This window comes from Notamacropus eugenii, chromosome 1 (genome assembly GCF_028372415.1).
Source record: "Notamacropus eugenii isolate mMacEug1 chromosome 1, mMacEug1.pri_v2, whole genome shotgun sequence".
NCBI lineage: Eukaryota > Metazoa > Chordata > Mammalia > Diprotodontia > Macropodidae > Notamacropus > Notamacropus eugenii.
In genome coordinates this window covers 481,551,066-481,578,297 of record NC_092872.1, presented here as the reverse complement: position 1 = coordinate 481,578,297, position 27,232 = coordinate 481,551,066, and the positions used below count along the sequence as shown (strand labels likewise).

Here is a 27,232-nt window from a genome sequence, read left to right as displayed (position 1 = left end):
TTGAAATATAATTTGTTAAAAAAATTATGTATTTTGACAATATAACAATTCCTTAGTATGCCTACTGTTATGACAAAAGCAAATTTTACAGGCAGAGCAAGTAAATATAATATGTATGCCTTTTAGGCAATTTGAACATTTAGAGCAGTTTTCATCTGTCAACATTATTGCTTCCTTCTATGCCTTCTTTTTCTTAAAATTCTCTATAATAATTAGTCTATTCAACAAATGCACTGTTAACACTTTTTACTGTTTATTTGACAAGTTGTATCATGGGTTCCTCCTTACCTAAGCTAGTTTTACATGTTCAACTTATGGAGCAGTCCATTTACAGAACTCATGTCAAAAGATCACAAGTAAGTATTAGGCTTTTCTGAGATTTGGTATATTTACATTCTCAAAATAGAGGTGATATATTTGTGATTGAATGAGACTGAATCACATAACTTATCTTTGCTAATATGATCTGCTCTATCTTCATGTATCATTACATTTTGCATTTTGTTTTTGGAATTTTGTTCACATGTTGATCAATTCAATAAGTATTTATTGAATTCAATTCCTCCAAAGCAAACATGAATAGTCTCTTTAAAAAAATGAGTCAAGGCATTTCCAGTCATGGAAGCCAAGATGGTAGAGGGATCAGTAACTGCTATCTCCCTCCCCTTGTTGACCTTGACGAACCCAGTGATTATCTCAGACGAAGAAACCCTGGAACAGTGGGAGCAGCAGAAGGGGTAAACAGACACTCAGCCCAGGAGGCTAGAAAGATGACTAAGGAGGGTTCCTCTTGCTGTGACCAAAGGCGACCAGTGCAGGATCAGAGCTGTCCCATACAGTCCCACCTCAACAAACCAGGAGAAGATCCTGAACCCCAGGGGGGTGAAGCCAGCAACTGCCAACACCAGGACCCAGGTGTGCCTCAGCACCCCAGTGGAATCTGGAAGACACTAGAACAGAAAGCTGAGTGTGCCAATGCTAGCTCAGCAGAGGAGTCTCTGGCGTCCAGACCACCCCTCCCCCACAGTTCATGAGCTAGCTCCAGGGTAACTGTGGGGAATACCTAACTGGCCTCTTCTTTCAAACACCAGTCAGCTCAGCACCAGGTAAGCTGCAGAATTTAATTTCTACCTGAAAGAACCAGAGGCCACAACACAAAGTCTCAACTGTTAGGCACAAGAACTGTGGGACAGAGTTCCCTGTGCCACAGACTAGGAGAGCTACCTTAAAAGCCAGGAAAAGGGTTATTATCATGAATAAGAAGCAAAGCAGAAAAGAAAAGACCATAGAATTGTTCTATGGGAACAAGGACCAAAACACAAATACCAAAGACATCAGCATTGAGAGTGTACTATGTTCTGAAACTTCAGAAGGGAATATGAACTAGTCTGAAGCACAAAGAGCCTTCTTGGAAAAGCTCTGGAAGGATTTTAAAAGCCAAATTAGAGATATAGAAGAAAAACTAGCCAATGATTTTAAAATATGAAATGATATAAAAATATGAAAAAAGAATTCACTGAAGAGAACAGCTCCTTAAAAAGGAAAATTGGATGAATGGAAAAGGAAGTACAAAACCTTACTGGTGAAAATAACTCCTTAAAAGGAACAGTTGGACAGATGGAAAAGGAGATGCAAAAGTTAACTGAAGAAAACAATTTGATAAAAAAATAGAATCAGGGAAGTAGAAGCTAATGAATCTATGAGACATCAAGAATCAGTCAAACAGAATCTAAAGAATGAAAAGATAGAAGAAAATGTAAAATATCTAACTGGAAAAATAGCTGACCTGGAAAATAGATCCAGGAGAGAAAAATCTAAGGATTATTGGTCTACCAGAAAGCCATGATGAAAAAAAGAGCCTGGGCAATATCTTCCAAGAAATCATGAAGAAAAATTGCCCAGAAGTCCTAGATCCAGAGGGCAAAATAATCATTGAAAGAATCCACCATTCACCTCCTGAAAGGGACCCCAAACTAAAAACACCAAGGAATATCGTTGCCAAATTCCAGAACTATCAAGTGAAGGAGAAAATACTGCAGGTAGTCAGAAACAATCAATTCAAATATCAAGGAGCTACAGTCAGGATCACACGGTACCTTGCAGCTTCTACGTTAAAAGATCAAAGGAATTGGAATATGATGTTCTGTAAGGCAAAGGATCTAGGACTACAACCAAGGATTAATTACCCAGCAAAGTTGAGCCTAACATTTTAGGCAAGGAGATGGACATTCAATGAAATAAAGGATTTCCAGATCTTCTTGATGAAAAAGCCAGAACTCAATAGAAAATTTGATCTTCAAACATAGGTCTCAAGAAAGGCATAAATAGGTAAACAGGAAAAAAAACCCAAATCTTGTTACTCATCATGGACAAACTATTTATATCCTTGAAAGGGAAGATGATACTTGTTAATCTTGAAAATTATATATTTACTGTGAAATGTAAAAGGGATATACATAGATAGAGGAAGTGGGTATAAATTAAATGATGTGATGATAACAAATGTGATTTAAGGGTGCAAAGGGATTGTAATGGGAGATGTGAAAAGGAGGAGGCAGGAAAAAAAATAAATTCCATCACAGAAAGAGGCACAAAAATATATTACAGTAGAGGGAAAGAGGGGAGGGAGATGAGTATTGTTTGATAGGTACTCTCATCTGATTGGATTCAAGGAGGGTACAGCAAACTCAGTTAAGTATAGAAATACAACTAGCTCTATAACAATAGGAGGGGAAGAGGGAAAGAAAAGGAAGGGGTGGCTAAAATGGAGGAAAGAAGTAGTAAGGGAAAAGGGGATTAAAAAGGAGGGGGAGCTAAAAGAAGAGAGGGAAGACTGAGGGAGGCAGTGGTCAGAAATTAAAACTCTATTGGGGAGGGGAAGGGAGAAGGGAGAACTAAAAGCATAAACAAAGGGAAAGGAGATGGAGGGAAAGACACAAATAGTAATCATAACTATGAATGTGAATGGGATGAACTCTCCCATAAAACAGAGACAGCAGAATGGATTAAAAACCATAATTCAACAATATGTTGTTTACAAGAAACACATTTGAAATGGGGGGATAAACACAGGGTAAAGGTAAAAGGTTGGAGCAGAATATATTGTCCTTCAGCTGATGTAAAAGAAGCAGGGGTAGCAATCCTTATCTCAGACAAAGCAAAAGCAGAAATAGATCTAATCAAAAGAGGTAAGGAAGGAAACTATGTCCTGCTAAAAGGCACCATAGACAACCGAGCAATATCATTACTAAACATATATGCTCCAAGTGGTATAGCATCCAAATTCTTACAGGAGAAGTTGAGGGAGTTACAGGAAAAAATAGACAGCAAGACTATACTAGTGAGGGACCTCAACCTCCCCCTCTCTGAACTTGATAAATCTAACCTCAAGATAAACAAGAAGTTAAGGAGGTGAATAAAAGTCTGGATAAGGTAGATATGATAGATCTCTGGAGAAAACTGAATGGGAATAAAAAGGAATACACCTTTTTGTCAGTGGTACATGGCACATATACAAAAATTGACCATGTACTAGGCCATAAAAACCTCACAATCCATTGCAGAAAGGCAGAGATAGTCAATGCATCCTTCTCAGATCATAATGCAGTAAAACTTATATGTAATCAAAGGCCATGGAAACATAAACCAAAAACTAATTGGAAACTAAACAATCTAATCCTAAAGAATGAGCAGGTTAAACAACAAATTATAGGAACAATCAACAACTTCATTCAAGAGAATGATAGTGATGAGACAACCTACCAAATTTTATGAAATACTGCAAAAGCAGTTCTTAGGGAAAGTTTTATATCTTTGAGTGCCTACATGAATAAAAATAGAGAAAGGAGAAATCAATAAATTGGGCATGCAGCTGAAAAAACTTGAAAAAGAACAAATTGAAAATCCCCAAGTAAATACCAAATTAGAAACACTGAAAACCAAAGGAGAGATTAATAAAATTGAAAATTAAGAAAAATAAAATTGAACTAATAAATAAAACTAGGAGTTGGTTTTAAGAAAAAAATCAATAAAATTGATAAACCTTTGGTCAATTTGATTAAAAAAAAAGAAAGAAGAAAACCAAATTACCAATATCAAAAATGAAAAGGGTGAACTCACCCCCAATGAGAAGGAAATTAAAACAATAATAAAAAATTACTTTGCCTAACTGTATACCCATAAATTCAACAATCTAAATGAGATGGATGATTATTTTAAAAGATACAAATTGCCCAAACTAACAGAAGAGGAAGTTGAATATTTAAATAACCTACATCTCAGAAAAAGAAATTGAACAAGTCATCAATGAACTCCCTAGGAAGAAAATCTCCAGGGCCTGATGGATTCACAAGTGAATTCTATCAAACATTTAAAGTACAGTTAATTCTAATACTATATAGACTATTTGGAAAAATTGGGAAGGAGTTCTCCCAAATTCTTTTTATGATACAAATATGGTTTTGATACCTAAACCAGGAAGAGCCAAAACAGAGAAAGAAAATTATAGACCAATTTCTCTACTGAATATAGATGTAAAAATTTTAAGTAAGATTTTAGCAAAAAGAATACAGCAGCTAATCATGAAAATAATACATTATGGTCAGGTAGGTTTGATACCAGGAATGCAGGGCTGGTTCAGTATTAGGAAAACTATTAACATTATTGATCATATCAACAACAAAACTAACAGAAACCACATGATTATCTCAGTAGATGTAGAAAAGCTTTTGACCAAATACAACACCCATTCTTATTGAAAACACTGGAGAACATACGAAAAAATGGAACCATAAAATAATAAGCAGTATCCACCTAAAACCTTCAGCAAGCATTATATGCAATGGAAGTAAGCTAGATGCATTTCCAATAAGATCAGGGCTGAAACAAGGATGTCCATTATCACACCATTATTCAATATGTCACCATTTCTCTGATGGTATGGTCTTCTTCAGCAATGAAGGAGGAACACACACAAGAAATGTTAGCTGTGGCAATAAGAGAAGAAAAAGAAATGGAAGGAATTAGAATAGGCAAAGAAGAACCTAAGTTACCACTCTTTGCAGATGTTATGATGATATACTTAGAGAATCCCAGAGAATCAAGTAAAAAACTACTGGAAATAATAAACAACTTTGGCAAAGCTACAGGTTACAAAATAAACCCACATAAATTCTCTGCATTTCTGTATATTAGTAACGAAGTCCAACAGCAAGAGATAGAAAGAGAAATCCTATTTAAAGCTACGGTAGACACTATAAAATATTTGGGAGTCTGCCTGCCAAAGCAAACCCAGGGATTATATGAACACAATTACAAAACACTTTTCACGCAAATAAAGTCAGACCTAAGTAAGTGGAAAAACATTAGTTACTTGTGGGTGGGCCAAGCCAATGTAATAAAAATGACAATTCTACCTAAATTAATTTACTTATTCAGTGCCTTACCAATCAAACTATCAGATTTTTTGTAGAGATAGAAAAAATATCAAAATTCATTTGGAAGAACAAAAGATACAGAATATCAAGGAAACTAATGAAAGGAAATGTTAGGGAAGGTGGCCTAGCGCTACCAGATCTCAGATTGTATTATAAAGCAGCAATTATCAAAACCACTTGGTACTGGCTAAGAAACAGAAGGGTAGACCAGTGGAATATGTTAGGTGCCCACGACGCAGTAGTCAATGAATATAGCAATCTACTGTTTGATAAACCCATGGACCCCAGCTTCTGGGATAAGAACTCACTGTTGGACAAAAATTGCTGGGAAAACTGGATAACAGTATGGCAGAAACTAGACATAGACCAATGCCTAACACCGTACACAAGAATAAAGTCCAATTGGGTCCATGATCTAGAGACTGATACTATAAACAAATTAGTGGAGCAAGGAATAGTGTATTTATCAGATTTATGGAAAAGGGAAGAATTCTTTACTAAAGGAGAGATAGAAAACATTATGAAATGCAAAATGGATAACTTTGATTACATTAAATTGAAAAGTTTTTGCACAAACAAACCCAGTGCAGCCAAGATTAGGAGGGAAGCAGAAAACTGGGAAAGAATTTTTGTGACTAGTGTCTGTGATAAAGGCTTCAATTCTAAAATATATAGAGAACTGAGTCAGATGTATAAGAATACAAGTCATTCCCCAATTGATAAATGGTCAAAGGATACGAACAGGCAGTTTTCAGAGAAAGAAATCAGAGCTATCTATAGTCATATGAAAAAATGCTCTAAATCACTATTGATTAGAGAAATGCAAATCAAAACAACTCTGAGGTACCACATCACACCTATCAGATTGGCTAACATGACAAAACAGGATGATGATAAATGTTGGAGAAGATGTGGGAGAGTTGGAACACTAATTCATTGTTGGTGGAGCTGTGAGCTGATCCAGCCATTCTGGAGAGCAATTTGGAACTATGCCCAAAGGGCTACCAAAATGTGCATACCCTTTGACCCAACAATACTGCTTCTAGGACTGTATCCCCAAGAGATCATAAAAATGGGAAAGGGTCCCACATGTACAAAAATATTTATAGCAGTTCTCTTTGTGGTGGCCAAGAACTGGAAATCAAGGGGATGCCCCCCAATTGGGAAATGCTGAATAAATTGTGGTATATGAATGTAATGGAATACTATTGTGCTGTAAGAAATGATGCACAGGAAGACTTCAAAGAGGCCTGGAAGAACTTATATGAACTGATGCTGAATGAAAGGAGCAGAACCAGGAGAACGTTATACACAGCAATAACCACATGTGCAAGGTTTTTTCTGGTAGACTTAGAACTGCATTGCAATGCAGGGACTTAAAAAATTCCCAATGGTCTCTTAAGGCAAAATGCCTTCCTCATCCAGAGAAAGAACTATGGAATTTGATCGCAGAATGTAGCAGATCATTTTCTTTTGTATTACGTTTTGGTTTGTTTTATGATTTTTCCCATTCATTTTAATTCTTCTATGCAACATGAGTAAGGTGAAAATGTATTTAATAGAAATGTATGTGTAGAACGTATATAAAATTGTATGCTGTTTTGGGGAGGAAAGGGGGAAGGAGGAGGGGGGGAGGAATCTAAGTTATATGGAAGTGATTGTAGAACACTGAAACCAAATAAAGTAATAAAAAAAATGAAAAATGAGCCAAGGCTTTTGTAAAATAGGCATTCATGCTATTAATACAGTGCATGAATTAAGAGTTCATAATTTATCTATCTATCTATATATATTAAATATCATCTTTCAGTTCGCTGCAATCTTTGAAAAATTTTGGGTGAATCCTATGGTAGGGTTTTTTATGGAGATGAGGTTCAATATAACTGGCACAGAGACAAAAAAAAATTGGTGAAATGGTTTGATTTTAAAAAAACCCAATGACTTCTAGTGCCCAACCGTTGCAAAATGTTGTTTGTTAGGTTCCAGGTTCTCCTATAATATTCAGTATTTAAAAATTTATAATAAATCCTAATGTTAACTTATACTTTTTAATGCTCATGACTTCAAAATATAGGGGAGACTTTTTATAATGCTTGAGATTTCTTGCATCATCATAATGCAAGGAATATTGTGCAGTATTTGGAATCAGAGGTCTTTGGTTCCAATTTTAAGGAGTCACTTAACCTCACTGAGCCTAGTTTCCTTACCTACAAAATGACAGGATTGACCTAGATGGCCCCTTCTAACTCTAAATCTTTGAGCCTATGTTTCTTTCTTTATTCTTTATTCTACTTGAAAAAGCTTTCCAGTCATTAACTTTCCAGTGTTCAAGTTGTTAGTGATAATAGTAATTTAATGTGTTTAAGCAAGAATACTAGCCAGAGGACCAGAGTACCATAGCGGTAATGACAGTACCATGTTGCAAAGGATATAATTAACACATTCCCCCACTGCCCCCACCAATGACTTAGAAAACATCATTTTACCTTCCTAAGGGGAACTGTAACTAAGCACAGCAGTTCTGATATTTAGGACAAGCATGATAAAATATGACCTGAGGAAAGCAGTATAAAATGTGCTCTCAAATTTAAAATAAATTTAATATTGAGACAGAGAAAGACATATAAGAAAGAGATTCTGCCATATTACAATGTGAGGGAAGAAAGCGCTCTCTGTAATTAGAGGCCATTTCTAGGAAGAGGACAAGATGGACCCAGCAAGACAGGAATTAATCTGGGGCATGGTTTGGCTTTTTTATATTTTAACCAATTATTCTTACTTATTAGATGAAGCTCAATGTTTCTGTCTGTTTTTCTGAGTCTCTTTGAATTTCATTACTGCTGGGGTAAATCCCCCATTCATTCCTCCTTTTTAAGGATTTGTTACTAAGTGAATAAAGTGTTACAGAAGAGAGACCACCTCAATAAAACTCATTATGCTTTCTTTTTCTTAATAGAATAGTAAAGTTAGCAAGTTTAACAAAAAACTTAATTTTTATGGATGTATTTTGTTTTGACTTATTTTATTCGTGTCTTTTGTTTTAGCATTACTTTCATTTCTGAATATTTTCCTCCTCCATTCCTAGCTAGTCATCTATGGCAGGTTGATGACAGTGTCAGAAGAGAAAAGGAGACATGTTATAAAGGTAGAAAGAAGACTTGGGAACTGATTGTATATTGTAGGGGCAGGGAGGTGAAAGAGTGAGAAGTCAAGGATGACACCTATCTTGTATATCTGTGTAACCAAGAATATGGTGGTTCTCAACAGTAATTGTGAAGTTAGAAAGAGGGCAGAGTTTGTAGGGAAATATAAAGAATTCAGTTTATAACATGTTGAATTTAAAATATCTCTGGGATATGCAGGTCCAGATGTCTCATAGACAGTTGAAGGGGTAAGAGATTTTAGGGCTGCTTGAATAAATAGTAGATGTCCATAGTAGATGGACATCAGCTGGTTGAAGACCCAGTAGTAGAGAATGAGAAGAACCACTCAGACAAGGAAAGAGAATCAGCAGAAGGTAGTGACAAGAAAACTTTGAGAAGAAATCAGGGAGAAAAAAGTGACTGACTGTGTGAAAAGCTAGAGAGGTCAAGAAGGATGAAGACTGAGAAAAGGATTTAATTGGTAATTAATTAAATGGTAATTAATTGATTATTGGTAACTTTGGAGAGAGCAGTTTCAGTTGAAGGATGAAGTCAGAAGTAGAGTTAAGAAAAGAGAAGAAAGCAAGTGGAGGTACCAGTGGTTGATTTCTTCTAAAGATGTTAGCCACAAAAGGGAGGAGAGATATAGGATGATAGCTAGTGGTGGTGAATGGATTAAATGAGAGATTTTTTGAGGATGGGGGAGATAGGTGTGTGTTCTTGGGTAACTTTTCCTTGGTCTGACCTTTGAGAAGAATGCTAAAGAAAAACAGGATTTTAAGGAAGATCTAGAAAGAAAATCAGGTTGCAACCTGAAAATTTGGGAATTATCTTTTGCATTTACATAGCACCTACTATGATACTTTGCTAAACACTTTTTACAAATATCTTATATTATCTTCACAACAACCCTTTAAGGTAGACATTAAAATTATCTTTTTTTGACAGTTAAGGAAACTAAGGCAAACAGGTTAAGTGACTTACCTAGAGTCAGTCACTCAGCTAGTAGCTGGATTTGAGTTGTCCATTTTACAGTTGTCATTTTAACATTACATCTACACTGTGTTATGCCTTGGAAATATACAGACAAAAGCAAAACAATCCTTACTGCAAGAAACTTATTCTATTGGGTAATTATTTCACATCTCTGTTTGTGAATTTACTATGATTTTTCTTGAAGTGGGAATTTTTCTGGCTAAGTAAATTTCTTCAGAAATGTTTGTCCTTGATCAAGCATTTTAAAAAAATTTATGGATTCATTTTTAGTTTACAACATTCTATTCCAAATTTTGAGTTCCAAATTTTCTCCCCCTTCTACCTATCCAACCTCCCCCCCTCCCCAAGATGGCTTGCAATCTGATATAGATAGGCTCTCTATATACATTTACATTAAACATTTTCACATTTGTCATGTTGCAAAAAAGAATTAGAATCAATGGAATGAATTATGAGAAAGAAGAAACAAAACAAAAAGAGAGAGAGCAAATAGTATGCTTCAATCTGCATTGAGACTCTGTAATTCTTTCTCTGGATGTAAATAGTATTTTTCATCATGGGCCTTTTGGAGTTTTCTTAGAACCTTGCATTGCTGAGAAGAGCCAAGTCTATCAAAGTTAGTCATCTCACGGTGTGACTGTTACTATGTACGATGTTCTCCTGATTCTGCTCTCTTCACTCAACATTAGTTCATATAAGTCTTTTCTGAAGTTTGCCTGTTCATCATTTCTTATAACACAATAGCATTCCATTACAATCATATACCACAACTGATCAAGCATTTTTTAAAGTGCTTATTATATGTTGGGCAAGACAAAATACATATAAAGATAAAAAAAGAGACAAAAGTGAAACTGTCTCTGCCCTCAAGGAGCTTACATTCTTTCAGAGGAAATCATATATATAAGTCTAAATAAATGCCAAATGTATGCATATTAAGTATAAAATAATTTTGACATGGAGATGCACTAGCAGGTGGGAGGGATCAGGAAAAGTGTCACTTTAGATAAATTATGAAGGAAACTAGGCAATAAATATTTATTAAATTATATGTCCCATCCACAATATTAAGTACTGGAGATAAAAGTAAAAGCATGAATTGAGGTCCTCTAAGGTAGGTTACAAAGGGTTTTGAATGTCAAGCAAAGGTTTTTATATTTGATTCTAGAGATAATAGGTAGTGCCAGAGTTTATTGAGTGTAGAAGAGAAAAGGAGTGATATGGTCAGATCTGTATTCTGGGAAGGTCATTTTGATATCTAAATGGAAGATAGATTGGAATGGGGAAAGACTTAATATGAGTCTGTGACTCTCTGTTCTTTATCTTTATATACAAGAACTATACTTATCTCATCAAAAATATTTGGTATAATTTTTTCTTTTTCAATCTTTGGGGAATAATTTGTTTAGTAAGGGTATTATTCATTAAATGTCTACTATTTATAACATATAACACATTTTATACATATGTAATATATTCATCTATAATTATATCTGGACCAGGAACATTTTTTGGGGGGTGATTATTTTATAGATTGTTCAATTTCATTTGTTGAAATTAAGATCTCTGGTCTACATTAATTTGGATAGTTTATGTTTTTGTAGGTAACTAATTTCCTTTACATTTTCAGTTTTACCAATATATAGTTCTTTATAGAAAGTTCTAATGATTCTCTGTAATGAAGATAGTATAAAAAACAGTTTAAAAACTTTTCATGTTCATTTTTTTTGTTTGAGTTCTAAATTCTCTCCATCCCCCAAACCCTTGCCCCAGCCGTTGAGAAGATAAGCAATATGGTACTCACGTGAAGTCAAGTAACACATATTTCCATATTAGCCGTGTTGGGGAAAAAAGCAAGAAGAGTAAAGAAAATGAAAGACAGTATACTAGAATATGAACTCAGTTTATCAGTTCTCCCTCCAGAGATAGATAGCATTTTTCATCATGAGTCCTTTGGAATTGTCTTGGATCATTGTATACAATATTGCTGTCACTGTGTACAATATTTTCCTGGTTCTACTTACTTCATCTTACATCACTTCATATAAGTCTTCCTAGATTTTTCTAAAACTGTCCCCCTTGTCATATTACAACTTGTTTGCCATTCCCCAATTGATGGACATCCCCTCAATTTCCACTTCTTGGCCACCATACACACACACACACACACACACACACACACACACAAAAAAAAGTTGCTATAAATATTTTTGTACATATGGATACATATCTCTTTGGAATACAGAATTAGTAATGGTATTGTTGGGTCAAAAGATAGGCACAGTTTTATAGCCCTTTGAACATAGTTTCAGATTGTTCTGCAGAATGGTTAGACCAGTTAACAATTCTACCAACAGTGCATTAGTGTGCCTATTTTTCTACATCCCCTCCAGTATTTGTCATTTTGCTTTTCTTTCAAGTTAGCCAATCTGTAAGTGTGAGGTGGTGCTTCAGAGTTATTTCAAATTTCATTTCTCCAATCACTAGTGATTTAGAGTAAATTTTTAAAATGTAACAATTGATAGTATTGATTCCTTCTTCTGAGAACTACTTCTTTATATCCTTTGGCCATTTATCCACTGGAGAATTGCTTTTGTTTTTATAAATTTGACTCAATTTCCTATATATTTGAGAAATGAGGCCTTTATCAGAGAAACTTGCCATAAATTCCTCCCCACCTTGTTTCTTGTTTTTCTTTCTAATTTTGGCTGCATTGGTTTTGTTTGGGAAAAAGCTTTTTAATTTCATGTAATCAAAATTATCCGTTTTACTTCCTGTGATTGTATCTCTTGTCTGGTCATAACTTTTTCCTTTACTGATAGCTCTGACAGGTTTTCTAAAGAATAAATTTTTTTAAATATTAAAGGTCCCTTCAAATTTTATTTTTTCGTTTAAATAGCATCTTTTCCAAATATATGTAAATACCATTTTAACATTCTTTTTTTAAATAAATTTTTGAGTTCTAAATTTTCCACCTCCTCTCCCCTAAGACAGTAAGCAACTTAATATGGGTTATATATGTGCAGTCATATAAAGCATATTTCCATATTAGTCATGTTATGAAAAAAGAAACAGAACAAAAAAACACATAAAAAAGAAAGTGAAAATAATATGTTTTGATCTGCATTCAGATACCATCAGTTCTTTTTCTGGAAAATGATAGCATTTTTCATCCTCAGTCTTTTAGAATTAAGCATAGAATTTTTTTAAAAAATTAATTAATTTGTTTTCAGTTTTCTACAATCAATTCCATAAATCTTAGATTTTTCTCTCCGTCCCCAAGACGGCATGCATTCTTATATCGGTTCTACACATACATTCTTACTAAATATATTTTCACCTTAGCCATGTTTCATGAAAGAATTCAAATGGATGGGAGAAGCCATGAGAAAAAACAAAACAAAAGAGAAAATAGTCTGTTTTATTCTGTGATCCAATTCTATACTTCTTTCTCTGAATGTGGAAGGCATTTTGCCTCAAAAGTCTGTTGAGAATTTTTTAGGTCCTTGCGTTGCTATAGAGGACTAAGTCTACCAGAAAAATTCCTTTCACACTGTAGTTGTTGCTGTGTACAAAGTTCTCCTGGTTCTGTTCCTTTCACTCAACATCAGTTTGTATAAGTCCTGAAGTCTTCCTGTTCATCATTTCTCACAGCACAATAGTATTTCATTACATTCATATACCACAATTTGTTCAGTCATTCCGCATTTGATGGGCATCCCCTTGATTTCCAGTTCTTGCCACCACAAAGAGAGCTGCTATCAATATTTTTTGTACATGTGGGACCCTTTCCCATTTTTATGATCTCTTTGGGATACAGTCCTAGAAGCAATATTGCTGGGTCAAACGGTATGCACATTTTGGTAGCCCTTTGGGCATAGTTCCAAATTGCTCTCCAGAATGGTTGGATAAGCTCACAGCTCCACCAACAATGAATTAGTGTTCCAGCTCTCCCACATCTTCTCCAACACTTATCATCTTCCTGTTTTGAAGCATAGAATTTTTAAAAGATAACTTTGGAAGAGTCTCTCTTTCTGGGTAAAAATTTGTAACATAAAGATCGATTTTGCTTCAAACCTCATTTTGGAATATCTCTTAGTTCATGAGACCAACATAATTTTATTGAAAAAATATTGTTGACGGTGCTAGCAATATTCAAGTAATATTCAATATTCAACTAGATAGGTATCTTCAAAAATAAGCAATAGTTTTGAGTACCGTAACTAGCAGAGAGGGTTCTCTATGTTGTATACACTAACTCTAAAGAGAAACATGATAGGAAGAAATATGATGAACTGATCTTAGTACAGCAATGAATTTGGGGGCTTCCCAGGAGCCTCTGCAATGTAGTTTTTCCAGTTCTTTTGTTTTTGAAAACTTTGTAAATGTAGTATTTTTACCAGATTTTTCAAGCCATCAAAATCAATTATTGGTGAGGACTAGAGAAGGGAGAGAAGCTTTATGCTGGAGGAGGGAATTTGTTACTTACTAAAAATGGAAAAGGGAGGACTGGGTAATTATTAAGAGTCCTGATTTAATAGGATAACTATAGTATTTGCTATAATAAAGAAATAATAATTCTATTGATTATATAATTGTTTGATTTGACTTTCACCCCTCTCAAGTAGCTTTTGTCATTTTTCAGTCTTAACATGAATTTCATTAGAAAGCCTTTTTTTGTTAAATAGCATAAGGTTAGAGTTTTTGCTTTTATTCCTATAAGAATGAGAATTATTAAGGTTTTACTTATGTTTGGATTTCACAGTCTTAGGCCTAGTCAATTTCAATTAACATTTTGATACAAAAGTACCTGATCAAGGAACAATTTGGATTAAAAATTTAAGATTTAAATTTGTATTTAAAGAGTAAAAAGAATTAATTTGGTCATTGAATGACATCATCTTTGCTATTTGCAAAAATATGTTAGGAATAGCATTAGCAACAATTAGTGAGGAAATAACATGTCTTGCCAAGGGTTTTACTAAATAACTCCTTTTAAAAAACAGAATTTAGCTTTATTTCTAAGAGTATTATCACCAATTCTAGGCACTTATTTTGAGGCTCCATTCAGATTAGTAATTGGAGTGTTAAGCATTAGGGTGATTTTGAATTCACTGGAATTTTAAAATTTTTACTGTCAAGATTTTATACCAGTGCCCAAAGAAATTGTGTGAGAGAAACACTATTCATATTGGAATATGTGCTATGAACAAGGCAGCTATCTAATCAAATTTGGTGATGTCAATTTTAAATAGGTCACTAAGTACTTACCTAAAATCACAGAAAATATAAGTAATACTTTTGGTACAACACTAGTGTTGTGGAAATTATTTTAATTTTAGTTCTACCCAAATAGAACAAAATTCTAAACTGTCTCCTTGATTTTTAACAGGATCAATTTGACAACTTAGAAAAACATACACAATGGGGAATTGATATTCTAGAGAAGTACATTAAATTTGTCAAGGAACGGACCGAGATTGAAATCAGCTATGCAAAACAACTTAGGTAAGTTGATATTGAGAAAGATGATTTCTTTGATTACTGCAAAAAGATCTTAAAAATAAAGAAGCTATAAATGGTATATAATCATATTTGTATTTATACAACCTTTAAATGATTTAGTTTTTCTTAATATGAGCTGCATATATTGTTTTAATTATAACTTCATTTTTGAAGACAAAATTTTAACTTCCTTAAGCTGTGAGAAAAATAAAAACTTGGTCATTAATGTTGAAGGTCATTTTCCTTTTATGTTTTCTTGTTAAGCATTGGGGTAAATAATATTAAAATCCTTAGGCATTTGTCATCTTCAGAATTTATCAAATATTTTGGTGATTGCTATAAAAGGATTTAAAAGGTATTAGTGGACCTGAACTCATTAATGGCTTATGGGCATACATGATCTTTATTTATTTTGTTATAGAGCTTCATTTTTATTTATGCTGTATAAGACCTATTTAAGTTCTTATAGACTATGGTAAATTCCTGTTTTTATCCAGGTCATTTGTGTGATTTAAATATTTTATCTCCATTGAATCAATAAATACACTAAAATAATGCTTGATGAAATAACAACTTTTTAAAAATTACACTGGATTGTACAAAAATTGTAAAAAAAATGTAAAACTAAAATATTTTGATAGTGGATATTCTTATGTAAAAGACTTATAATCTTTCTTCTCCCCATTGTGCGTTGTATGGACCTTAGAAGCTAATGTAACCTTTTATTAAATAGTAATCACCTCTAAGACATTTCTGAAAGGTAGTCATCCAGGATGCTCTTGAAGACTTCCACTGAGGTAGAACTGCTATCTCTCCATGGGGCAGCTTGGTGGTGCAGTGGATAGAGCACCAGTGCAGGATCAGGAGGACCTGAGTTCAAGTCTCACCCCAGACATTTGATACTCACTAACTGTGTGACCTTGGGCAAGTCACTTAACCCCAATTGCCTCATCCTGAGTCATCTCCAGTCATCCTGATGAATATCTGGTCACTGGCTTCAGATGGCTCTGGAGGAGAAGTGAGGCTAGTAACCTGCACAGCCCTCCCTCACTCAAAACAAAGTCAAGTGCAAGTCATGTCATTATTTCTCTGATGGCATGGTCTTCTTCAGCAATGAAGGATGAACACACTATCTCCCCAGGCAGCACATTTTATCTTTGTACCACTCTGATTGTTAGGAAGTTTTTCTTCACTGCATTTGCTTTTCTGCAACCTTTTGTAGTTATATACTCTAAGCAGAGTAAATCTAATTTATTTTCTGCATAATAATCCTCTTTGAAGACATGTATCATGTTCATGCTAAGGCTTCTCTTTTCTTTTTTTTAAGCTTATTTATTTTTAGTTTTTAACATTCACTTCTATAAGTTTTAAATTTTCCCCCCCTCCTCCTTTCCTAAGATAGCATGCAATTTGATATTGACTCTACATGTACATTCTTATTAAACATATTTTCACATTAGTCATGTTGTATAGAAGATTTAGAATGAATGGGAGGAACCATGAGAAAGAAAAAAAACCAAACCAAACAAAAAGAGAAAATAGTCTGCTTTGCTCTGCATTCAGACTCCATAGTTCCTTCTCTGGATGTGGATGGTATTTTCCTTCATGAGTCCTTTGGAATTGTTTTAGGTCTTTGCATTGCTGAGAAAGGCTAAGTCTGTCAAAGTTAGTCATTGCACACTGTTGTACAACATTCTCCTGGTTCTGCTCACTTCACTCAGCATAAATTCAGTCAAGTCTTTCCAGGGTTTTCTGAAGTGTACCTATTCATCATTTCTTTTCCTCCCCTAAATTTATTAATTTATTTGTTTTCAACAATCACTTCCATAAATTTAAGATTTTCTCCCCTTTTCTCTCCACTCCCTCCCCAAGAGAACATGCATTCTTATATGGGTTCTACACAAATTTTTTATTAGACACATTTCCTCATTAGTCATGTTGCATAGAAGAACTAAAACAAATGGGAGAAACCATGAGAAAAACAAAACAAAACATAACAAAAGAGAAAATAGTCTGCTTCATTCTGCATTCTGACTCCATAGTTCTTAATCTTGATGTGGATGGCATTTTGCACTATGAGTCCTTTGGAAATGTTTTAGGTCCTTGTGTTGCTGTGAAGGGCTAAGTCTATCAGAAACAGTCCTCACACACAGTGGCTGTTACTGTGTATAATGTTCTCCTGGTTCTGCTCATTTCACTAAGCATCCGTTCATATAAGTCTTTCCAGGTATTTCTGAAGTCTGAGTGTTCGTCATTTTTTATAGCACAATAGTATTCCATTACATTCATATACCACAACTTGTTCAGCCATTTCTCAATTGATGGGCATTCCCTCAATTTCTAGTTTTTGGCCACCAGAAGAGAGCTGCTATCAGTATTTTTGTACATTTGGGACCTTTTCCCATTTTTATGATCTCTTTGGGATATAGCCCTGAAAGTGATATTGCTGGGTCAAAGGGTATGCACATTTTTTTATAGCTCTTTGGGCATAGTTCCAAATTGCTTTCCAGAATGGTTGGATCAGCTCACAGCTGACATTTCTGATAGAGAAATAATCTTCTAGGAAACACTTTCCTGAAATCCATCTATTAACATAGTCCCCTAGGAAGGACCTACGTATTAATCACTTATTGGGGCAAGTTGATGTAGTAGGACATAAGTAATCAAGTAAATGTCTTTAATCCAATTCATAATCCTTTTTGCAAGTCTCCTAGTCTTTTTTTTATTCAACATTTTATCATTCTTGTGTACAGCATCTTGGTTACTTTGTAGTGATAGTTACATGTTCAGTAGGATAAAACTGATGAAATCGGAACATATCAGAATTAATTAAAAAGAATAATATTTAAAATACTTAGATATAATTTTAAAATTAACATTTATAGGGTTTTGTTTTTCACTTGAGGAAAAAGTTTTAGAGAATTACATTTTTTTAAATTTGGTCATGGGGTATCTGGGAGGGTCTAGACCTGCGATTTCATTCATACAGGGAGTCAAATGTTCTTTGCAATGTCTCCAATTTGACATAGGTCTGCATTTCACTACCATGTCTTCATTTAATAATCTTTATTTAAATGTAAGTAGTAATATATTCTTTTTCTAGCTATTTATTACTCTCAGGATTATGAATTATGTCTAGAATAAAGAAGAATAGGAATACTAAGTACTTTTTTGAGAAATCTTTGAATAGTTTTTCTTTGGAACCATTTCTTTTTACAATACAAGTTATTTATTAGTATTTATAAGAAATGTCCTGAGAATATTTGTTCATGTTGCCAATTTAATTTATTTGTTAGAATTGGAGAGGGGGGGGAAATTTAAAAATTTTGCTTACTACTAACAAAGGTATTGGATTTTGTTTGGGAATTGAAGAAAAGAAGGTAGTCATCAGTTCTGTGCTTTAAAATTTCTATTGAAAAATATCCTGCTCCTTGCTGAGGCAGCTCTTTCCCTTTTTGAACCTCTGTATTAGAAAGTTATCATCACATCCAACTAAATTTGCTTCTCTTCACCTTCCATTCATTGCTCTTCCACATCATAATCTTTCAGCTACTTGAAACCATAATTAACTTTCAATTTAAGTTAACAAACATTATTAGTTCCTTCTATGTATCAGGCACTACATTAAGCACTGAAAATACAAAAAGCAGTTTACTTTCAAGGAGCTTATAGACTAATGTACAAGATAACAAGCAAACTAATATATAAGTGAGATATATACATGACAAATTGAAGATAACCCTGGCTGCAAGGTACTAAGATTAAGGAGTACTGAGAAAGGCTTCTTGCAGAAGGTAGAATTTTAGCTATTGAATTTTGAAAGTTGGGGAATTCAGGAGGCAAAGGTGAGGAGGAAGAGTTCTAAGAAAGGGGAAACAACCATTAAAAATATCCATTCTGGAGAATGTGTCAGTATGTGAGGAACAGCAAAGAGACCAATTTCACGGAATCATAAAGTATATGGGAATTAATAAGATGTTTAAAGACTTTTGAAAAGGTATAAAGGGGTAGGATTATAAAAATCTTTAAAAGCTAAAAATAGAATTTTACATTTGATCTTGTTGGTAATAGAAAGTCACTGGAGTTTATTGAGTGAGGACTGGCAATAGATGCCATGGCCAGACCTGTGCTTTTAAGAAGAACATTTTGATAGCTGAATGGAGGATGGACTAAAATGAGAGAATTTTGAGACAGGAAAATCAACTAGTAAGCTTTTGCAATAGAGTAAGGTATTGAGGACAGTGGCAGTGACAGTATTAGAGCAGAGAAGGAACATATATGAGAGATGTTAGAAAGGCAGAAATGATAACTGCTTAGATATGTTGGATCAGAGAAAGTGAAGAATTGAAAATGTCACCTAGATTATGAGCTATGGTATCTGGAAGAGTGGCATTACCTTCAACAGTAATAGAAAAGTGTGAAAGCAGGAAGATTTTGGGGAAAATGGTGAGTTAAATTTCAGACGTTAAATTTCAAGTGCCTACAAGGTATCCCATTTAAGTTGTCTGATAAGGAGTTGGAGATTTGAGATTTGGAGGTCAAGAGAGAGATTAGACCTAAACAGATAGACCTGAGAATTATTTGCAAAGAGATTATTATTGTATTCATGGGAGCTGATCAAATCACAATTAATAGTATAAATGAAGAAGAGAAGAGGACCCAGATCTGAGACTTGGAGGAGACCCATGGTATGTCCTGAATGAAGATTTAGCAAAGAAAGGAAGAAAAAAGGGAGAGAGGAAAAGAAGTTATCTACTATGTGCCAAGCACCTTACAAATATTATCTCATTTTATTTTCATAACAGCCCTAGGTTGTATGTGCTATTATTTTCCTTAATTTACAGTAGAGGAAACTGAGGCAGGAAGAGTTTATATGCTCAGAGCTACATAGTAAATGTGAGGCCAGATTTTTTCCCTTTTTTAATAGTATTTTATTTTTTCCCCAGTTACCTGTCGACAATTTTTAGCATTCATTTTTACAAGATTTCCAAATTTTTCTCCCTCCCACTCTCCTCCCCTCCACTCTTCCTAAAATGGTAGGCAATTTGATATGGTTATATATGTGCTATCATGTAAAACTTTTACATATTAGTCACAGTTGTGAAAGAAGAAACAAATCAAAGGGAAAAAACATGAAAAAGAATAAGTCAAAAAAGTATACTTAAGTCTGCAGTCAAAGTTCATCAGTTCTTTATCTGGATGTGGATAGCATTTTCCTTCATCATTCCTTTGTGCTTGTCTTAGATCATTATGTTGCTTAGAAGAGCTGAGTCATACATAGTTCAGCATCACACAATGTTGCTGATACACTGATATACTGTTTTCCTAGTTATGCTCATTTCACTGTGCATCAGGTTATACGAGTCTTTACAGGTTTTTCTGAAATCTGCCTGTTCATTCCTTATTGCACAATAGTATCCTATTATATTCCTATACCACAGATTGTTCAACCATTCCCTAATGGATAGACATCCCCTCAACTTCCAATGTTTTACTATCACATAAAGAGCTCCCTAGAAATATTTTTGCACATGTAGGTCCTTTTCCCATTTTAATGATCTCTTTGGGTTACAGACCTGGTAGTGGTATTGTTGGATCAAAGGGCATGCACACTTCAATTGACCTTTGACATAGTTCCAAATTGTTCTCTAGAATGGTTGGATCAATTCACAATTCCACCAACAGTGGACACCAACAGTGTCTTACTTTTCTCACATGCTCTCCAACATTTATGATTTTCCTTTTTTGTCATATTATCTTATCTGATAGGTGTTAGGTGTTACCTCAGAGTTGTTGGAATTTACATTTCTCTAATCAGAAGTGATTTAGAGCACTTCTTCATGTGCCTATAGATAGTTTTGATTTTGTTGTCTAAAAACTGCTTGTTCCTATCCTTTGACTACCAACTAGGGAATGACTTGTATTCTTATAAATTTGACTCAGTTCTCTACGTATTTGAGAAATATGGCCTTTATCAGAGACACTAGATGTAAAGATTATTTCCCAGCTTTCTGTTGTCCTTCCAATCTTGGTTGCATTGGTTTTGTTTGTGCAAAATCTTTTTAATTTAATATAATCAAAATAAATAAAAAATATTTTATATTTCATGATATTATCTCTTCTTCGCTCATAAATTCTTCCCTTCTCCGTAGATCTGGCAAGTGGACTATTCCCTGCTTTTCTAATTTGCTTGTGGTGTCATCCTTTATGTCTAAATCATTTCAATTTTTGCTTTTGTTTTTCTGAGATCAGGATTGCTACCCCTGCTTTTTTTTTTAAACTCTAGCTGAAGCATAATAAATTCTGCTCCAGCCTCTTACCTTTACTCTGTGTGTGTCTCTCTGCTTCGTGTGTTTCTTATAAATAACATAGGATGCTGGTTTTTTATCTATTCTGCTATCCACTTTTGTTTTATGGGAGAGTTCATCCTATTCGTATTTACAGTTGTGATTACTAACTATGTATTTCCCTCTATCCTCTTTTTCCTCCTGTTTGTGCTCTCTCTCCTTTCTCTCTTTCCCTCCTTGACATTGTTTTGCTTCTGTCTACCAGCTCCCTCATTCTGCTCTCTCTTCTATCAGTCTTTCTCTCCCCACCCCCATTCCCCTTAATTTAAACTCCTCCCCCTCATACTTTCTTGTTGGGTATGATAGGTTTTTATATTCAACTGATTGTTTGAGCTAATCATGATGAGAGTAAGGTACACTCTTTCCCTCTTACCTCCCACCTTTTCCCCTCTGCTAAAAAGCTTTTTCTTGGCTCTTATGTGAGAGATAATTTACCCCATTCTATTTCTCCCTTTCTCCTCCCAGTATATTCCTCTTACACTCCTTAATTTATTTTTGTTAGATATCATCCCTTCATATTCAACTCATCTTGTGCCCTCTATCTATATGTATACAAATCCCTCCAACTATCCTAATACTGGGAAAAGTCTCAAGAGTTACAAATATTATCTTTCCATGTAGGAATGTAAACAGTTCAACTTTACTAAGTCCCTTATAATTTCTCTTTCCTGTTTACCTTCTCATGATTCTCTTGATCCTTTTGTCTGAAAATCAAATTTTCTATCCAGCTCTGGTCTTTAAATCAAGTATGCTTGAAAGTCCTCTGTTTCACTGAATGACCATTTCCCCCCCCTGAAGTATTATACTGTTTTGCTTGGTAGGTGATTCTTGGTTTTAATCCTAGCTCCTTTGACCTCTGGAATATCATATTCTAAACCCTTCATTCCCTTAATGTAGAAGCTGCTAAATCCTGTGTTATCCTGATTGTGTTTCCACAATACTTGAATTGCTTCTTTCTGACTGCTTGCAATATTTTCTCCCTGACCTGGGAGCTCTAGAAGTTGGCTACTATATTCCTAGGAGTTTTCCTTTTGGGATCGTTTTCAGGAGGCAGTCAGTGGATTATATTCACTGATAAAAATATCTATATCAATTCAATATCTATTTTACCCTTTGGTTCTAGAATATCAGGTCAGTTTTCCTTGATAATTTTCTTGAAAGATGATGTATAGGCTCTTTTTTTTGATCATGGCTTTCAGGTAGTCCAATAATTTTTAAATTACCTCTCCTGGATCTATTTTCTGGGTCAGTTGTTTTTCCAGTGAGATATTCCATATTGTCTTCTATTTTTTCATTCCTTTGGGTTTGTTTTATATTTTCTTTTTTTAAAAATTCTTTTATTGATGCCTTTTATTTTTATATTATAGTCATTTCTAAGTCTATACCACTGTCCCACCCTCTCCCCTATCAAACCCTTCTTTGTATCAAACAAACAAAAAAACCTCATGAAACAAGATTACCTGATAGTGGCTCTGACATTCTCCTTTTGTATATCTCCCCCATACTTCTGTCAAAGGGAGACAACTATGTTCCCTTTTTTGTTCTCTAGCACTATTTCTTTTTTGCTTTCTTAGTCTCTCAGAGCTCAGGTTCCTTCTTGTGATTTTTCTTCTTTTTACGTAGCAGAAATTATTACATTTATATACCAGTTGACTTTTGCTTTACTTTGTTTCCAGTTTTTGTTGTAATTGTTGTTACCACAAAGAGTCCTGCTAAAAATCTGTTTGCGTCTTTGAACTTCTTGGGGTATATGTCTCGTAGAGGGATTTATTCAGTCAAAAAGTATGAAGTAATGTCACATATTTGCATAATTCCAAATGGATAGCCATGATTCACAGTTCTACCAACAGTGCATGAGTATTCCTTTCATCCCACAACTCCTCCATCACTATCCTCATTTTTGCTTTCTTAGTCAATTTTCAGGGTGAGAGGTGAAAACTCAGAATTTTTAAAATTTGTTTTCTCTTATTATTATTGATTTGGAACAAGTTTCCAAATGGCAGTTAATGTAATTTATAATTTGCAATTCTCTCAAAAACTGTTCATATCTTGTGACTGCTTATCTTTGAGGAATGGCTTTTAGTTATTCCTTTTTTCTATCCTTGAATGTCAAGATAGTGCTGGGAACACAACTGATAGTTCATAAATTCTTCCTTTTGATTCAGTTCAGCAAATGTTTATGGAAATAAATCTGATATTAAGCTATAGAGAGAGGGAAATTATCAGAACTAAATAGTAACCTTTTGAAACAAGATGTGAAAGTACTATTAGCCTTGCTGAAACTGGAAGTTGAATCTTATTTCAAGAGTCTTTCCTTCATATAGGACACTGGTGGAGTTTGCTAGTCTTGTCTATGGAGTCCCAAATTTTATACTTGTGTGTACTTGGATTCATCGTGTGTTATCTTTTTGAGTTCACCCACACAGAGCAAAATGAGGGTAAGAAACCAGAGACTCCAGCCAATAGCTGCTGCAATCCAACAGTCTTCATCCATTCCATGCTTACAGCACTGGGTAGCCTTAGCACTGTGCTGTGAATGCCAAGTCTGACACCAGAGAAGGAACCAATGAGGAGTTGTGTGTTTCTGCTAAGCAAGTTGTGTAGAAGGACGCAGGCAGGAGGATGAGGCTGATAGGAACGTAGATTACAAACGAAAGCTGCTTCATGATGGAGATGGGAGGCACCTGTCCAGATTGCCCTAGTATCACTTGTCCTCTGGAAACCTTGAAAATGACTCTGGCAGACCCTGTTTTATAATTTCTTGACTTTTCCTAAAGTCTTAGCTTCCATCTGCTCCATTCTAATCTTTATGGAATTATTTACTTCAGTGAGCTTTTGGACCTCATTTTCCACCTGCCCAATTCTGATTTTTTAAGGCATTCTTCTCGTCTTTGGCTTTTTGGATCTATTTTGCCATTTGGGTTAGTCTATTTTTTAAGGTGTTATCTTCTTCAGCATTTTTTGGGTCCCCTTTAGCAAATAGTTGACTTGTTTTTCATTATTTTCTTGCGTCACTCTCATTTCTCTTCCCAATTTTTGCTCTACTTCTCTTATTTGATTTTCAAAATCCCTTTTGAGCTCTTCCATGACCTGATACCAATTCATATTTTTCTGGAAGTCTTTGGATATAGGAGTTTTGACTTTGTTGTCTTCTTCTGTTTGACTATTTTGATGTTCCTTGTCACCAAAGTAAGATTCAGTAGTCTGTTTTTTTTTCCTGTTTTTGCTCATTTCCCCAGTAATTTACTTGACTTTTGAATTCTTTGTCAAGGTAGTTCTCTACTTCTAGTGGGGATAGTGGTTGTACTGTCAGCCACTTGATCCTTCCACAGTCTGTGGGCCCAGAGCTCCAGAAACAGCTGCTGCCTCTGCCCCTGCTGCTGCAAACTCCTCCACTCCCTCTGCTGCCTCCTCTACTCCCTGTGCTGCCCTGGAGCTGGTGTCAGACCACTCTCTCACACAGGTTCCACAGATTTTTTTCACTGACCTTGCAATTTGTTCTTGGCATTTTGGGGTTGTGAAGTTTGGAAATTGCCACAGGTGCCAGAGATTCAGTCCCCCCCCCCACAAGGCCTGCTCAGATCCCATCTGTGCCAGAGCAGCCCACCCCAGACAGTGCTCTCCTCCCAGTGCAATGTGATAAACACCCCTTCGACCTTCCGGGCTGTCTTGGGGTAGAGATTTGCTTCACTTCATCATTCTGTGTTTTCTACAGCTCCAGAATTTGTTTAGAGTCATTTTTTGACTGGGCTTTGGGGGAGAGCTGTAGCAAGTTTCTGCTTCTACTCTGCCATCTTGGCTCCCCCCGCCCCCCCATCTCTCTTGCTGGGTATATCTTCCAGCCCACTGGGTCATAGCCATTTCCCTTTGATCTAGACTCCTATTCATTTCCATATGACCTGCAAGTATACCCTATAGTATCTTGTTGAACCTTGGACCTTGTTCACCATGCCACTGTAGCCTAAAGACCACTAGGCCTGTCCTTCTACAATATACCTAACTTGTGTTTAATGTTTTGTCTTGCCTAACTAGAATGTGAACTCCTTGGGAACAGAGATTGTTGTTTTTACCTCAGCAATATTTCTCCTCATCTTTCCTCAGCAATATTTCTCCTCATCTTTCCTCATTGACATTTCAGTTCTCCTATAAGGTTAATCTTTCTTATTTGGGTATCATTATATAATAGCATTCTTTAAAATGTACCACTGTGCTATGTAACCTTTCATTTTTTTTTTACTTTCTTGATGGAGAACTGAATTTCTTGGATTTAGAAAATACTGATTAATGCATTGATTCTTTACCACACTTGTTAAGGGAGAATCTGAACTGTTTACTTTTTTTTTAAATAAGTGGGAATTAAACTGTGTATATCTTTTCCCATTTTCTTAGTCTTTTAGATTCTGAAACACATCTTTTAAAAAATTTTTATATGCGCCTGATAACTAATCCAACACATTGTACATAGTAAATATGCTGGTTCAATTGCTCATTTCACCTTCAGATAGGAAAAATCAAAGTCTATTTCATTCTCTGAATTGTTAGTATCATGATAAGAGTTTTGTCTCCCTAGCCTAAATAAATTTGTATTTTTTTAAATTTTAGGAATCTTTCAAAGAAATACCAACCCAAAAGGAACTCAAAGGAAGAGGAAGAATACAAGTATGTTTATTATTTGTTTATCTGCATATCATTGATGATGATTATCCTTTGGAAGGGAGAGGAAACAGGCACCTGCAAGATAGGTTTAATTTTCCCTTAATTTAAAGAATTAAAGGAGAAAATATAACTGTTTAGCTTATAAACTTACTACCAAAAAAGAGTAAACAGCAAAACAGAGTAAATTTTTTTCATTTGGTCATTTAACAAATTGTTTTGGGTACTATTAAAGCCCCCCAAAAAGGTAAAAGGAATTTAATCTATTTACATTTTCCAAGTTATATCTATTCATACAACTGGGAATAAACTTAATATATACAACCTGGCATTTTCTAAAGAATGGAGCTTATTTGCTCCATTTGCAATCATAATGTTCTTAATATGATAATACTATGCTCATCAACTGGAAAATATCTCTATCAGTTGTGAGGTATTTGGCAGAAACATTATTTATGGAGACTTTTATAAAATATCACCATTTCCTACCCCAGAAGTTACTTGTGTTAGTTAAGATAAGTTTGTCACTTCTTTTTTGTCACTATGACCTTATGACAAAATCATCTATTAAGTTGAATACTTCAGTTCTGCTTAAGTCAGTATAACTTCTAAGGCAGTTTTTTAAAATCTGTAGTTAAATTATGAGTCATTTTGGTGAAAATGTTTAATGATTTGCCTGGATCCCTTTTGGGAAGCTCTTGCAAATTAAATTGTTTTAATTAATATTCCCTGTGGTAAGTAATATTGAATGATGGGATAAGTAAATGCAGTATTACAAATTTCTGTTTCTGTTTTACTTCACAGGTATACATCATGTAAAGCTTTCATTTCCACTTTAAATGAAATGAATGATTATGCAGGGCAACATGAAGTTATTTCAGAGAACATGACCTCACAGATTACTGTGGAGTTAGCTCGATATGTTCAGGAGCTAAAGCAGGAAAGGAAATCGGTAATGAACCATTTTTTTCTAAGTGATAAAATATGTAATGAATTAATGGGATTCTAGCACCGGATAACACCTAAACTAGAGGTATTTGCCAATGTGAAAATAACGGGTAAGGAATATGACAAAATAAGTTCAAATTATAGGGGAAAACTTAATAGCTAGTCTTTGCCTCAAGTATTTGAGGAGATAAGGAATGTATGTAAA

At 34.7% G+C, this 27,232-nt stretch overlaps 1 protein-coding gene across 15 annotated transcripts in view; it reads left to right on the top strand.

Moving 5' to 3' along the window:
• The window catches only part of FNBP1 (formin binding protein 1), a 181,128-nt gene that overhangs the window by 75,714 nt on the left and 78,182 nt on the right, over nucleotides 1–27,232 (top strand). For all 15 annotated transcript variants that reach the window (XM_072632695.1, XM_072632692.1, XM_072632691.1 and 12 more), the window contains exons 2-4: nucleotides 14,967–15,082; nucleotides 26,029–26,085; nucleotides 26,884–27,031. In XM_072632695.1, the coding sequence (XP_072488796.1) occupies nucleotides 14,967–15,082; nucleotides 26,029–26,085; nucleotides 26,884–27,031 (321 nt within the window). The remainder of the gene's footprint in view (nucleotides 1–14,966; nucleotides 15,083–26,028; nucleotides 26,086–26,883; nucleotides 27,032–27,232) is intronic.